Here is a 13,858-nt window from a genome sequence, read left to right as displayed (position 1 = left end):
CCTTAAAAAAACTTCGGACGACAACAGATAATACTTACGACTTGAGAAAGTTCAAAATATTTTCGCGTTGTTTACTTTAAATTTTACAAATAGTTTTTTTTTGACTAATTTGGCTTATATGCCTTACAATTAAATATCTATTCTAACAAATCTCGGGGTGAGCGAGAATCGAACCCAGAACTTGGGACGACAAGAGATAAACCCTTGATCACTTGAGCTATATCATCGCGCTCAATTTTACAAATAGTTTAAGATATATCGATTATCTAAATTTATGAATTATTTTTATAATTTTATTCTCTTACATAAAAAATTTTTATTTTAATTTTATTTTAAAATATAAAAAACGAGATTAAATGAAAAACGAGATAGAGGGAAAAATGGAGGGAACAATATAAAAACGAGTCTTCTCTTTAAAGAAAAGATTATTACATTAATATATGATCACATAACACACATACACAGGAACAAAGAGACAGAGTCACTGAGATTTAACCACCCCTCTCGAGATCCGCTCCTTTTCTTGTACCATCTGCCATGTTTCTTTTATTACATTCACGAGTTGTATTAATTTGAACTCAGCTTCTAACTCATTTTCATTCATATTACATAACTACATTATATTCAACTGATCACTGTGAACTGTGAGCTTCTAGTTGTACTAGTACTATTTTTGTGTGCCATTTTCTAAATTTAGTAAAAATACAAAATTTTGAGAATTTTACTGGGTTCTGGTGGACTTGCATTTTTTTGTGATCATGAGCCGGAATGGTGATTTTCCGGCAGTGTTGCCGGAGCTCCGGCGGAGTGAATGGTGAAAGTGAATGTTGATGGTTGAAGAGAGAAATGTTTAAGTCAGCGAGATGGAGGAGCGACAAGAACAAGATCAAAGCTGTTTTCAAGTTACAATTTCATGCAACTCAGGTTCGAATACGATTATGTCATTAATTTGTTTTACGTACTCGTGTAACTTCCCTAAGTACGTATTTAAGGACATTTTTCGATTATGCCTATATTTAGGTATCCATGGAAAAATGAATGTTAATATATTGTCAAAGGCAATGTGATCGAAAATTGTTAATTATTTGACATGATCCGAAACCCGAATTGATCATTAAAAAGGTTTTTAGACATAAAATCCGAAAACGTTAAGAACTCGATTATTTTGATCTGAATATGACACGAAAGGATCGTTGAATTTTATTTTTAAGACCTTATGCTCTTAACTCGACTATTTTGATCCGAATATGACACGAAAGGATCATTGAATTTTATTTTTAAGACCTTATGCTTCCATAATTTAGCGAAATCTGTGTACAATTGCTGAAGTGTCCTTTTTTCGTTTTTAGGTTTTGATTAACTTAAAGTGAATCAAATTCTTGTTTTTGCCCCTTTAGTGTTGTTGGAGGCTTAGAGCTTAGGCTACTAAAACTGGAATTTTGTAGTGTTAGTGAATTTGAACTAGTTTTGTTTTTAGGTATCATGGTCCGGAGGGGATACATTGATGATATCGCTGATTCCTGCGGATGGTGCAAGGCCAACTTCAGTAATGAATAGAGTGAAGATTCGAGATGGAAGCTGTTACTGGGAAAAACCTGTGTATGAAACAATGAAGTTCATTCAGGATCCGAGAACTGGGAAGATTAATGAGAGATCGTATAATGTCATCTTCTCAACTGTATGTAGTGTTATGGAATTTTGAGGTTTCTGATGTTGTATTGTTTTGATTTAGCCAGTGGTGTGAATGGTTGAAACTTGACAGGAATGTACTTGACACCTTGCAGGGATTGTCGAAATTTGGTGTTCTTGGTGAAGTTTCTATTGATTTTGCAGATTATGCTCTGGCCACAAAGCTTTCCTCGCTATCTCTTCCACTCAAAAACACGAAATTTGAGGCTGTACTGAATGTTAGTTCTCTCTGTTTTCTCCATCATCACACGTTCGGTCTTCTAACATTAATATTCCATGTGATAAACAATCTATTTGATTAATTGAAAGCTCCGTATCTGCCATGTAGTTTGGGCATAATACACTAGTGCGTTTGTTGTGTTATTGTGGACAATGTTCAGATCTGACCTTTTCAGAAATGTTCCTTCTGAAACAGGTTACAATCGAGAGGGTCCAGGATTCTGTTGATCAGAGGTGAAAAATTATATTTTAACGCGAGATTTTCTTTTTATGACAAAACTTGGAAAGGCTTTGTTCTAACAGTTGCTTGTTCTGAGTTGCAGAGAAATTGGAGAGGGTGAAACTCAGAGAGATAACTATAAGGATAAGAGCTTGAGGGCACATTTAAGCAATAGCGACATAGATGAAGATAATAAAACCGAAAAATCTGAAGTAAGATATTACCATCCAAATTTGTGTTGTTTTACCTTAATATTTTCCCTTGATTAGGAATGCTAATCATACACAAAACATTGGATGTAGAATGTAGCATAATTTGGAGAAGATATCAGATTTTTAATTGCACTTGTATTTTATTGCGTTCCAGGAAGAATCTTTCAATAAGATAATATCACATGTTGTGGAGCTGAACGAGAACTGCAGGGCTTCTTGTGGATCTGAAGTTACAACATCAAGTTCGGATACCAGCTCTGAACAAAATACAACTCAGGTGCTTGGCATGACGAATATCAATACCACTAAAGATGGTAATAGCTTTCTATCTTCTCTAGTTAGGTCAAAGCCTGATGCCTCCACAGGAATCAATGATGAACGGCAAATATCACAATCTGAATGGTCAGGAGGTTCTCTTCCGGATGCAAGTACAGATGATTCATTGAACAGTCCACGTGAGGCTCTTTTAGATGAGCGGTCTCAGGACACTTCAGAGATTTTGATTGAGAAGCTTAAAAATGAGCTTGCTGTTTTAGCAAGACAGGCAGAACTTTCAGACTTGGAATTACAGACCTTGCGTAAAAATATTGTGAAGGAAAGCAAAAGGGTGCAGGATCTTTCAAGAGAGGTCATTAGTCTGAAGGAAGAACGAGACTCGTTTAAAGAAGAGTGTGAAAAAGCTAAAATGCGAAACAAATTGCAGTATAAAGGAGGTGATCCTCGGGCTCTTCTTGAAGAACTGAGGGAAGAACTGAACCATGAGAAGGATTTAAGTGCAAATCTTCGTATCCAACTTCAAAAGACACAAGAATCAAACAGTGAGTTGATTCTTGCTGTGCAGGACCTGGATGAAATGTTGGAAGAGAAGAACAAGGAGACACTTGACCTTTCAAACAAATCAGTAACAACTAAGGATGCAAAAAGCATCTGGGAAACTGACTCCAGATGCAGTGTCGATCTTGATGACGATCAAAAATCATTGGAAAAGCTTGTCATGGAGCGCACTGATGCCAGGGACGCAGACATGCAGGAGAGAAAGATCATAGACCTCTGTGGTGAAGTTGAGATCTACAAGAGAGAAAGAGATGATCTGGAGATGCAAATGGAGCAGCTTGCCCTTGATTACGAGATCTTAAAGCAAGAAAACCATGACATCTCAAGTAAATTAAAGCAGAGTCAGTTGCAAGATCAACTAAAGACGCAGTATGAATGTTCTGACTGTGCAGCTTCTTATTCCGCTCTAGATGGCTATAAAATTAAGTTCGAGAGCTTGGAAACTGAGCTGAAGAAACAGTCACAAGAATTCTCTGACTCTTTGCTCGCTGCAAGTAATCTTGAAAAATATGCCAAAAGCTTAGAGGAAGAGCTAGAGAAGCAGGCACAAAGCTTCGAATCTGATCTAGAAAAGCTCACTTGTTCCAAAGTTGAGCAAGAGCAGAGAGCCATACGAGCAGAGGAGAATCTGAGAAAGACACGATGGCAAAATGCTAATACAGCAGTTAGGCTTCAGGAAGAATTCAAAAGGCTCTCTGAGCAAATGGATTCTACATTTTTAGCAAATGAAAAGGTAGCTACAAAAGCATTAACCGAAGCTGATAAACTTCGGACTGAGAAAAACTGTCTAGAAGAAATGCTCCGCCAAGCTAAGAAAGAGATCCTGTTAGTTACGGAGCATCATGAAGCGAAGCTGCTTGAAATTTCCAGGCAGCTTGAGTCAAAGTTAAATCAAATAGAAAAGCTACAGTCAGAAGTTGAATATAAGTCTGTTGAGTTCAAAAATCAAAGAAAGCATGCTGAAGAAACTCGAAAAACTCTTTCTCAGGAGATCCAATCTCTTCAATCAGAGATCGGAAGGCTGGAAAGACTAAAATCTTTTTCCTCTAAGCAAACAGAGGAGAATAAAATCTTGAGAGCTGAGCTGGAACAAATGAAGGCAGCGGTAGAGGATACTGAATTGCTACTGGAAAAAGCGGCGACTGAAAGAAATGACTTGGAAAGCATGGCAGCATTGCTGAAGATGGAAGGTCAGACTTTACTCAAAGATTTGAACAAAATGAGAAGTGTTAAGGATGAAGCAAAGTCAATGACTGAAAATCTACGGTCAGAACTGGGAACCCTTAGAACACAATATGATGAGTTGAAACATTTTTCAGCAGCGGAAGAGTCGCAGAAAGAAAAATTTCAAAAGCAGGTTATCCAACTGAAAGGTGAGCTTAAAAAGAAGGAAGATGCATTAAACTATGTAGAGAGAAAAATTAAAGATGGCAATGGACGATCACCAAATTCTGAGGTAGCCAAAACAAGAAACAATAAAAATGTCCCGGTTCCTCGTGGCTCTAAAGAGGTTGTAACTCTGAAGGAAAAAATTAAATCACTCGAGGTAAAATTGCAGTAATTTCACTTGTTATAATTATGTTATCATCTTTTTCTTAGTCAGTGATCATAAATACATTTGGTCACCTGAGATAAGTAGTCATCACCTCTTTATAGTTTCATCATATATTTCCGTGATCTGCAGGATCAGCTGAAGCTGAAAGAAGCTGCTCTTGAGATGTCATCAAAAACATTTCTTGTAAAGGAAGAAGATCTCCATAAGAAAATTAAAGATCTTGAGAAAAGTTTGGAAATTCTCAATCAAAATGCTGCAAGTTTCTGCGGCTACAAGAGCCAAAAGGTAGGAAAGTTCTGTTTCATAGGGTGCTTTACAGTAGGCGTTAAGATTTTAAAAATCTGGATTTGGCTCCAAGGTTGAACTCTTATCAGAAATTGAGTTCCAAACACCTGTAATAATTATTTATACAAGGATTCGCATTTGTGCTAAAACAGTTCAAGGAAGACGGTGGGAACCTCAATGCTGAAAGGGAAGAAGCAAAATCTAGAGCTCAAAATTTGAACACCACAAAATTCATAAATGAGGAAATGAGAGATTCACCAGCATTGGCAGAAAGGTATGTTTAGAAAATTTACATCATAATGTATTCAGTTTATTTTGACACCATATATTTTTAACGAAAACAATCATTAATCTGACAGTAAACTGATTGAAAATAACATCAAACAATGTTAATTTGGAAACCTCTTATGCACGTAATGAGTTCTCTAATTCCTGTCATTTTTATCTATGCAGAAATACCGACAACTCTTCAGATAATGAGCTAAAAGACCCTGTAAAAGATTCCAAAAATTGTGGAAACGTTGACAAATTATTGAATGAAATGGAATTACTGAAGGAGAGAAATGTATCAATGGAATGTGATCTGAGGGATATGCAACAGAGATATTCCGAAATAAGTCTGAAGTTTGCTGAGGTCGAGGGTGAAAGACAACAACTTGTAATGACACTGCGCAACTTCAAAAATCCTAACAAAGGTTGGTCATTGTTTGCCTGAAACATTATAGTCTGGTGATCATAAGTAGACACACTCTATTTAGTTTTGTGAACAATGTACATGTTACATTTCTTCTGGGGTAGTAAAATATCATGTATATTCATAGCATATGCTCTCTTTTCTTTCCTGGATGAGTCAAAAAAATTGCAGCCTCTGTCGAACTTATGGTATTATTGTACTCTGGGAGTTCTGCAAGAACTGTGACTTTTCTCCACCAGCAATTTATCTGCTGTTTGAAATAAATAAATAAGTATTCGGCTCTGTTTATTCGTCGGATACCTACCGAATAAATTAAGGAGATTATTTAATGAAAAAGTAATATGTGTCTAGATCTTCCATGAATGGTCTGAATGAAAGTTTCCACACAGGTAAGTTCATGATCACAGCACTTTTTATTTTTTTATCACAAAGCTTGTAGTATAGCTGTTGTCCTTGTTCTCCTGCTCGGAAACAAGATATCTGTGATTCGAATCTCAGCAAGAACGAGTAAATATCAAAAAAATGAACAAAATTGTTATGACACGATGACTAATCGTCTCAGAGAACCTAAAGGAAAAGGATCATCTCTGAGAAGTTCAAACTGAACAAAATTGTTCTGAAACGACGACTAATCGTCTCAGAGAACCTAAAGGACCATCTCTGAGAAGTTCTACAGAAGACTGGGGGGTGAGAAACTGAGAATTTACATTCTATTGTTAAGTAATCCATGCACAGCTACAAGAGCCATTATAAACGATTGATCTACAGTTGGCTCGACTTTTAAGCTCAATACGTCATTTCCTAAGGTAACTCCACAGGCTGATAGCTTCTGTTTAACTTCAGCAACAATTATTCCTTGGCCGTTAATTATCTTGAATTCGGACTTTTTGTTACTCATTTCTCCAATCTTATAACAATCTGTACTTAAATTTTCATCACTTCCGATATTTACACGATATTCTGAATCTTTCTTCAAGAAGTTGCAGCTGTTTGTAACTTCAAACCATGGCTTCTCATTCTTTACTTTCGGACCACACCCCTTGTAGCCATCCCAAACACCAAATCTTAGTAGTTTCTGCACAATTTACACGAAAAAATAAGATTAGTTCCATCAAAGCTTTAGTAAAACACCTTGGAAAAATTCACACACATGCATTATCCTTACTAAATTAACATGAATGAGTAAATTATCTCTTGTCGTCCCAGGTTTAAGGTTCGATTCTCGCCCACCCCCAAGATTTGATAGAATCATAGAACAGATACTCGTTTATAAGGCATATGAGCCTAATTTTCAGGGAAAAACATGAATGAGTAAATATACCTTTCTTGAAATTGTACATAGAACATTGCCTTGAAGATCCATGAGATAAACTTCATTTCTGCACTTGATATCATAATTATCGATACGATAAACAACTTTGCCATCTGAATCATAAACCGTGTAGCCATTTCCATTAACCACAAGAGATTTCATCCAGATTGTGTACATATTTGCACTGCTACTGGTTGTTGCACCAGAAGATGTAGATGGTTTGCAGGGATAGACCTTCCCCATGTAAAGCTCAGAAACACAGCACTTAAATTTTCAGAAGACTTAAACTGTAATGCTTGATGATCAAGATTCAAGAAGTGTATTTATATATGAGAGAGCAAGTTGAAATATTCTTGTTGTTATGAAAAGATATTGTGAACGTTCTTTATATGTAGCCTGCCATACTTATTCATCATGTTAAATGCATGAATAAAATTCTAGTATATACAACAACTCAGGCCCTACTGACATACGTGTGTTTATGGTCTTCTATATGTTTAATGTGCCATGAATACTGAAATCTGTATAATTAAGTTGCAGTTTCAAGCTTTCCTTGTGGTTTGTTGTTTTAGATAATCTTAGGGATCAGATTTTAAAGAATCGATAATAATTCATGAGTTTTAAAAGATATTTGTTGATTTTACTTGTTAGTGGATTTTGACGGAGTTAATAGAAAAATCTGGCAAGTCTTGCTGATTTTGTGAAGTTTTTAAGAAATACTTCAAAATCATGTATTTTAAAGAGATTTTAAAAGATTAAAAATGAAGCAGCAAAATCTATTAAAATTCACCACTTTTTCAAATAAAAAAAATCACGGACTTTTGAATATCATCATATTTTGATGGATTTTTAAACATCCGAATTGAATACTGATTTTTTAAAATCTAAATGGAATACACTCAGATTTTAAAAAACTTTTTCTAATTTTTATTGAATATCATCATATTTTAAAGGATTTTTTAAATCCAAATTGAATCTAAAAAAATCCTTTAAAATCTTGATTGAATACACTCTTCTTAGAATCTAGCAATATAAAAACTGTATCTTGTTCTAACATTTTGAGGTTTTTATGAACCGATATGGTCTATTATGAAAATAAACACGAATTAATATTTCTGGTGGTCGTGATTCACTATTCGATCTCAAACCAAACTTTCAAAATGAAATTTCGAGTGCCCGGAGTATATATTACAAAGATTGAATTATACCTCATATAATATCTTAAAATTTTAGACAGGTTACTTAACGAACAATTATGAGTCTCGAAAAAATCAAACTTAAAACCTGTTATTGATAAAATCAAACTCAAAATTTACGTTGACGAACAATACGATTTAACAACCTACTTATCGCATTTTAGTATTCGGTACGATAATTAAATTTATTTTACTAACATTAATCAATTTAATAATAAATATTAAAAATCAACGTGAAAAATTACTTATTAATTTTTCAACATTTCGGTTCGATTCTCGTTCACCTGGTGTGAATATGAGCCGCTCTTATATCGGCTGATGAATGTGGATGAGTTGACTCCTCATTAGGGTGAATTGCCAAGATATTTTTTGTATTTTAGTGTAATAAACGACCCATCCGAATATAAGTATTAGTATGATTTATTATTTACATTTATAAACCAATTCGAAATTACAAATACATAATGTATGTAAAATAATTTCATGTTGCAAAAAAGTAAACAAAAAGTGAAAAGAGCAGGAATATAAAAAATGAAATAATGGTAGTTGAGGAAGAATAATGTTAATACCGAAAAGTACAAAAAGAAATATTGAATTTGATCTCTGTCACGGTGGACAATAAAGTGCAATTAGGTTAACATGTTGGAATTTGTATATACTACATTTTGAATACTCCATACGTACCATTTTAGTTGTTACGTTTTCTTTTATAAAAGTCAAATTGACCAATTTTTTATCAAAGATTAAACAATACATTTAAAAAACTAAAAATTATATATTAAAATAGATTAAATCTGTTTTTCGGTGATGTAATTTTTTTATTTTATTCAATTATAAATTATTAAAAAAATTCGGTCAAATTTAAGTCAATTTGACCGACACAAATCGAAAGGTTACAACTAAAATGGGATGGACTGAGTAATTATTATTGCCGGCTGTTGTATGTGAAAAGATGAAATTTAAGGAATGAAATTATGTTATGACACGCTTTTAGTACATATTAAAAAAATGTATATATGATTAAGTGCACCTAATTAACAAGTACTCGTTCCGTCCTAATTTATCTGTCTAGTTTGATTTTTTGCCGTCAAACTGACACAACTTTAACTGAAAATTTGATATAATATATAATTAAAAAATATTTATAAAATTATATCACTAAAAAGAATATTTAATCTATTTTAATATGTAGTTTTCGATTTTGCAAAATAAGGAAATAATGAATTTTTATTTACAGTCAATTTGAACGTAAAAAAGTAAAAAAAAAACATATAAATTGTGACGGAGGGAGTATAATTATACTTCCACGGAGATTCGATGTTAAGTAGAACGTAATTTGTGTAATTCAATGTTAATTTAGAATAAAAACGTTTAATTTAGCAACGAATGTTGCACGCTAAGGTTGTAAAACCCTGGAAATCGATTCTATTAATTTTACTCGATTGCGTTTTTTTAAATTTCGGGTAATGAGCAAATTTTCGAATTCTCATTTTCGGTATTTAGTCTAGTAATCTCTTACTTTGATTTTCTAAATATTTATCTGAATCCAGTGTTCTAAAAAATCCCGAATTTTTAAAAAATCCCCGATTAATTCTTAAAAAAAATTTGGCCGATCTATTTTTTGAAATCCGATTAATATTTATAAATTATTTTTGAATTATATATTTCATAATAAATAAGGTAAATATATTAAATATTATTAAAATATTTAAATATATCCGATTTTTGTTCCAATTAATCTCTTCGATTAATCCCCGATTTGCCGATTAATCCCTAATCGGTAACCAAACCGATTAGTACTGATTACCGATTTTAACAACCATGTCTGAATCTAATAATTTTTAGAATATTGCTACTAGAAATGTTAAAGTTCTTATATGCGTTTGGGAAATATAAGTTGTTATCATATTATTGGATATTCTGTTATTAATGAGATTAATCACTCGTGCATTAATATTAATTTCACAAATGAAAATAGTCATGTGTCATTTAGAAAATATTTTGAGATTTATTTCCACATATATAGCATTACTCGTATTGTTATTATGTTACATATCAACGGAGTTAGGTGTATTGTATTACACTACAATCTCGATAAATGGATATTTGATAAACAAATAAATTCGTCAAATAAATAAAAATTTTCAGTGTAAACATACTGTAATATACATAATATATTTTAATCTCGATTAATAAATAATCTCGTTAGATGAATTAAATTTTCCAATCGCGTACATATTTATTTATATATTAACCGTAGATCTTAAACAATCACACTGACGTGTATCATAAATTATAAAATTGGACACGTTTCTACAAACAAAAATTGAAAAAAAAAACGTGCTGCGCATAAATGAATTTCTATATTTGATGATATGTGTATACGATGGTATATATACAAACGGTGGGTTCAAAATCAAGAACAATTATTAGCACAATCCTAATTATGGACATACATCATTACATATGCCATTTATAAAATTAGAGTGTTTATTCTGTAAAGTGAATATTCAGATCCAAGGTGTCGAAAGAGAAAGTGTTTAGTAAACATCTAGATCGAAAATAGTGCTAGATAATACAAATATTATTTTCAAAATTTTTATCAAACAATATGTCTTTATATATTGGTGATTTTTATTTGTGCTCGCATATAAATACACGCGGGATACTGTGTTATTATTAGGAAGCTCTCAAGTGTTTAAGAGTTTATCATCTGTCGTCCCAGATACTGATACTGGGTTTGATCCTCGCTCACCCCGAGATTTCTGAGAACAGATACTCATTTGTAAGGTTATAAACCATATTTGTCAAAAAAAAGGAAAAAAAGAGAGGAAGTCATATCTTGTCTCTGAATTTTGATATCATGTCCAAAAGTAAAAAATCAATTACTTTAAAACTTAAAGTGTTAAGAAAAGGGCTAATAATAATTTTATATTAATGGTTTAACAATTTATATTATATTTCTCATCATTTATGCTCTTTTTTTCTAGAAAATTATAATTTATTTTTCAAAAAAAAAAATCATAAAATAAAATCGTTCCGAAACGTATAATTAGCCGACGAGGCTTTCACAAGAAAAATAATTTTCTTTTGGTGTTTATTATTATTTTCTTCAATAATCTTCCCGTAAAGGAAGGGTTTCTACCCATTTTATGTCTTCGATTCAAACATACCTTATTAGATTCGAGAATCAATCATCTCTTACTATAATTTGTGTTTTACGTCTAAAAGTTTCGTTTAGATTTTTAATTTGCACTTTCAGTTTGTTTGCTCTACTTGATGAAAGGTTGTTTGTGAAAGACATATGTCATAGCCTATTTGTTTATTCGAGAATTTAACTCAACTCAAATAAGAATGTAATAAGTAAATAGTGGATCTATCGTCAGAGAGATCTCACAGAGTAACATATGTCAAAGGATTAAGAAGCATTGTTCATCTACAGACTTGATAACTTAATTCACTGGAAGAAGCTCAAGCAATTGATCAAATCTCAGTGATATAAATCAAGATTGTGGATTTAATCAAGTGACAGAGATCTCGTCAGGGTATCAATTAATTACAAGGATTTAGTCTGAAGAAAATCAAGAGTATCAAGGTCAAGGCATGAAGAAACGTCACGGAAGTTAGTCACTCATGAACCAGACAGTACATCGAGTGTCAACATTGAAGTGGTGGAATTGATTCATATATTTCAGTGATTTTCAGAAGATATACAGAAGAATGGATGCTGCTCAAGATTAGTATTAATTCTATATTAATTAATTAAGTCATATAATTTAATTAAGAAAATAAATTATATCTTCAAAGATTAATTTATTTGATTAATTGAATTAATTGATTAATTAATTCTGAATTAATATTAAGAATTTTCAGAATTTAAATTGGTTTAATAATCTGTTTTAATTCAACAAGACAACTGATTGTATTAGTATGACAATCGGTATGACAATCAATAGTCGTACCGAAAGTCATGCTAATTCAAAAGGATTGTCTTACCAGAATTATTATAGGATTTAAATCTATTTATTTTCAGCAAAAACAATCTGATTGTCCTACCGAAAGTCTTGCTAGTTCATTCTGATTGTCTTGCTAGCTCTAAAGATAGTTCTACCGATTGTCTTGCTGAGCCAAGGGATTGTCATTGCAGTTCATTTCCATTCAGCTGTTTTGATAAAAGAAGCAGAAGACATTCATTCTTTTTTAACAAACAGAACACACAAGTCAAGAACAGCAGCAGAAACAAAAGCAAAATATTTCATTTTTCATCTGCTTTATTCAAGATCAAAATTCTAGATTGTAAAGTTAAATCCAAACCACTAGAATTATTTATCTTGTTCTTGTGTAACAATCTAGCGGATCAAAATCCCTAGAACTTAATCTCAAATCGCTTATAGCATTTGATCTTTTTTATTGCAAAAATAGAAAAAGTTCATGTTGAATTTACTCTAGATTTGTGATAATTGATTTGATATTAATCCCTTGTAAACGATACCGTTGTTGTAACACCTTTCAAGTTTAATAATAATTTTATTTAACTTGAATTTTGTTTCACTTTTTTTTATTCCGCATTTTATTCGATTAAACGGTATTGTTTGTATTCAACCCCCCTTCTACAAACATATTGAGACCTAACAGTTTGTTATCTATTTTATTGTGAGAATTGTTTTGATTTTGTGATAAAAGTTTCTATGGATTACAATAATTGATAATTTAAACGGATTTTAACAAATTGACAATTTGATATATTTTTATATTAGTTCGACTAGATCATTTTTGTAGATAGCATATAGGCTATAGCTTTGCGTTAATAAATTATCTCCATTTTTCTTTTTAAAAAAAGTCACATTCCATAAATTTACAATAATGTTATAACTATAACGAGCAATTAATTGAAATATATCGAAATTTTACCTATAAAATTATACTCCCTTCGTCCTTTTTATTTCTTTATATTTTTCTTTTTGGGATGTCCCATCCAATTCTTTACATTTCAAAACTTATCAAAAATAGTCAATGGGTCCCACCATTTTCCCACTTTTCCTCCCTTTCACACTACCTTTACCCCACTATCTTCCTTTTATACATTAAAAATTAATGGGTTCCACCACTTCACACACTTTTCTTTCTATTTTTCACTACTTTATACATATTTCTTAAATTTCGTGTTCAATCCTTTTGATAAAAATCAAAAGGACGGAGGGAGTATTTTTTAGTACAAAGTTATCAAGTATATACGGATAACTCGTTTTCTTCCCAGGCCTTCTCCTCTCTCTCACTTGTTGCGACCCGGACTCCGTAGCGGTTTGGGTGTGGTTAATCTGCTAGGTAGGGGTCTCTGCAAAACAGAACCGGAGGGGGGGTTGTATCCCGCGGCAACTCCGGTGTGAGAATAAGAAATGGGTTTTCTTGATGAAGAAGAAGAAGAAGAGGGAAGAAGGAGCTATTCAAAAATATGTGAGGGTGTGTGTATATGTGTGTAGCAGTCAAATGTTTTTCCAACCCCTAAAACCCTCTTTTTGGGGCCTTTTATAGGTCCCAAGATTTAGGGTTTTTGGGATTTGTACCTCTTCATCCTGGCCTTTGATCATTCTTGGTTGGTGACAGGTTGGACGGTCCAGATGGGCTGTGTGGTCAGGTGTCCT

The 13,858-nt window shown here is 32.6% G+C and overlaps 2 protein-coding genes across 2 annotated transcripts; one reads left to right on the top strand and one right to left on the bottom strand.

Moving 5' to 3' along the window:
- The first annotated feature begins 424 nt into the window (after window positions 1-424).
- Window positions 425-5,990, top strand: LOC141683710 (uncharacterized). Its single transcript, XM_074488462.1, has 9 exons — window positions 425-924; window positions 1,478-1,678; window positions 1,785-1,907; window positions 2,105-2,142; window positions 2,232-2,340; window positions 2,495-4,720; window positions 4,859-5,014; window positions 5,167-5,288; window positions 5,468-5,990. Exons 1-9 carry the CDS (start codon window positions 847-849, stop codon window positions 5,727-5,729), a joined length of 3,315 nt encoding a protein of 1,104 aa, XP_074344563.1. The 5' UTR covers window positions 425-846; the 3' UTR covers window positions 5,730-5,990.
- Window positions 5,911-7,361, bottom strand: LOC141683711 (protein LURP-one-related 11-like). Its single transcript, XM_074488463.1, has 2 exons — window positions 7,030-7,361; window positions 5,911-6,783 (listed from the first exon to the last, which is right to left on the bottom strand). The coding sequence occupies exons 1-2, from the start codon at window positions 7,261-7,263 to the stop codon at window positions 6,412-6,414; spliced, it is 606 nt and encodes a 201-aa protein (XP_074344564.1). The 5' UTR covers window positions 7,264-7,361; the 3' UTR covers window positions 5,911-6,411.
- Between the last annotated feature and the right edge of the window lie 6,497 nt (window positions 7,362-13,858).

The sequence above is a fragment of the Apium graveolens genome, chromosome 9 (assembly GCF_009905375.1).
Source record: "Apium graveolens cultivar Ventura chromosome 9, ASM990537v1, whole genome shotgun sequence".
Classification (NCBI taxonomy): domain Eukaryota; kingdom Viridiplantae; phylum Streptophyta; class Magnoliopsida; order Apiales; family Apiaceae; genus Apium; species Apium graveolens.
Note: the sequence above shows the minus strand (reverse complement) of the source record. Positions and strands in the feature narration are given on the sequence as shown.

Coding starts and splice junctions, on each gene's coding strand:
- LOC141683710 (XM_074488462.1), top strand. CDS start 847: ATGTTTAAGTCAGCGAGATGGAGGAGCGACAAGAACAAGATCAAAGCT. Junction 925..1,477: donor TACAATTTCATGCAACTCAG/GTTCGAATACGA, acceptor TTTTGTTTTTAG/GTATCATGGTCCGGAGGGGA. Junction 2,143..2,231: donor CAGGATTCTGTTGATCAGAG/GTGAAAAATTAT, acceptor TCTGAGTTGCAG/AGAAATTGGAGAGGGTGAAA.
- LOC141683711 (XM_074488463.1), bottom strand. CDS start 7,263: ATGGGGAAGGTCTATCCCTGCAAACCATCTACATCTTCTGGTGCAACA. Junction 6,784..7,029: donor TATGTACAATTTCAAGAAAG/GTATATTTACTC, acceptor TAAATTGTGCAG/AAACTACTAAGATTTGGTGT.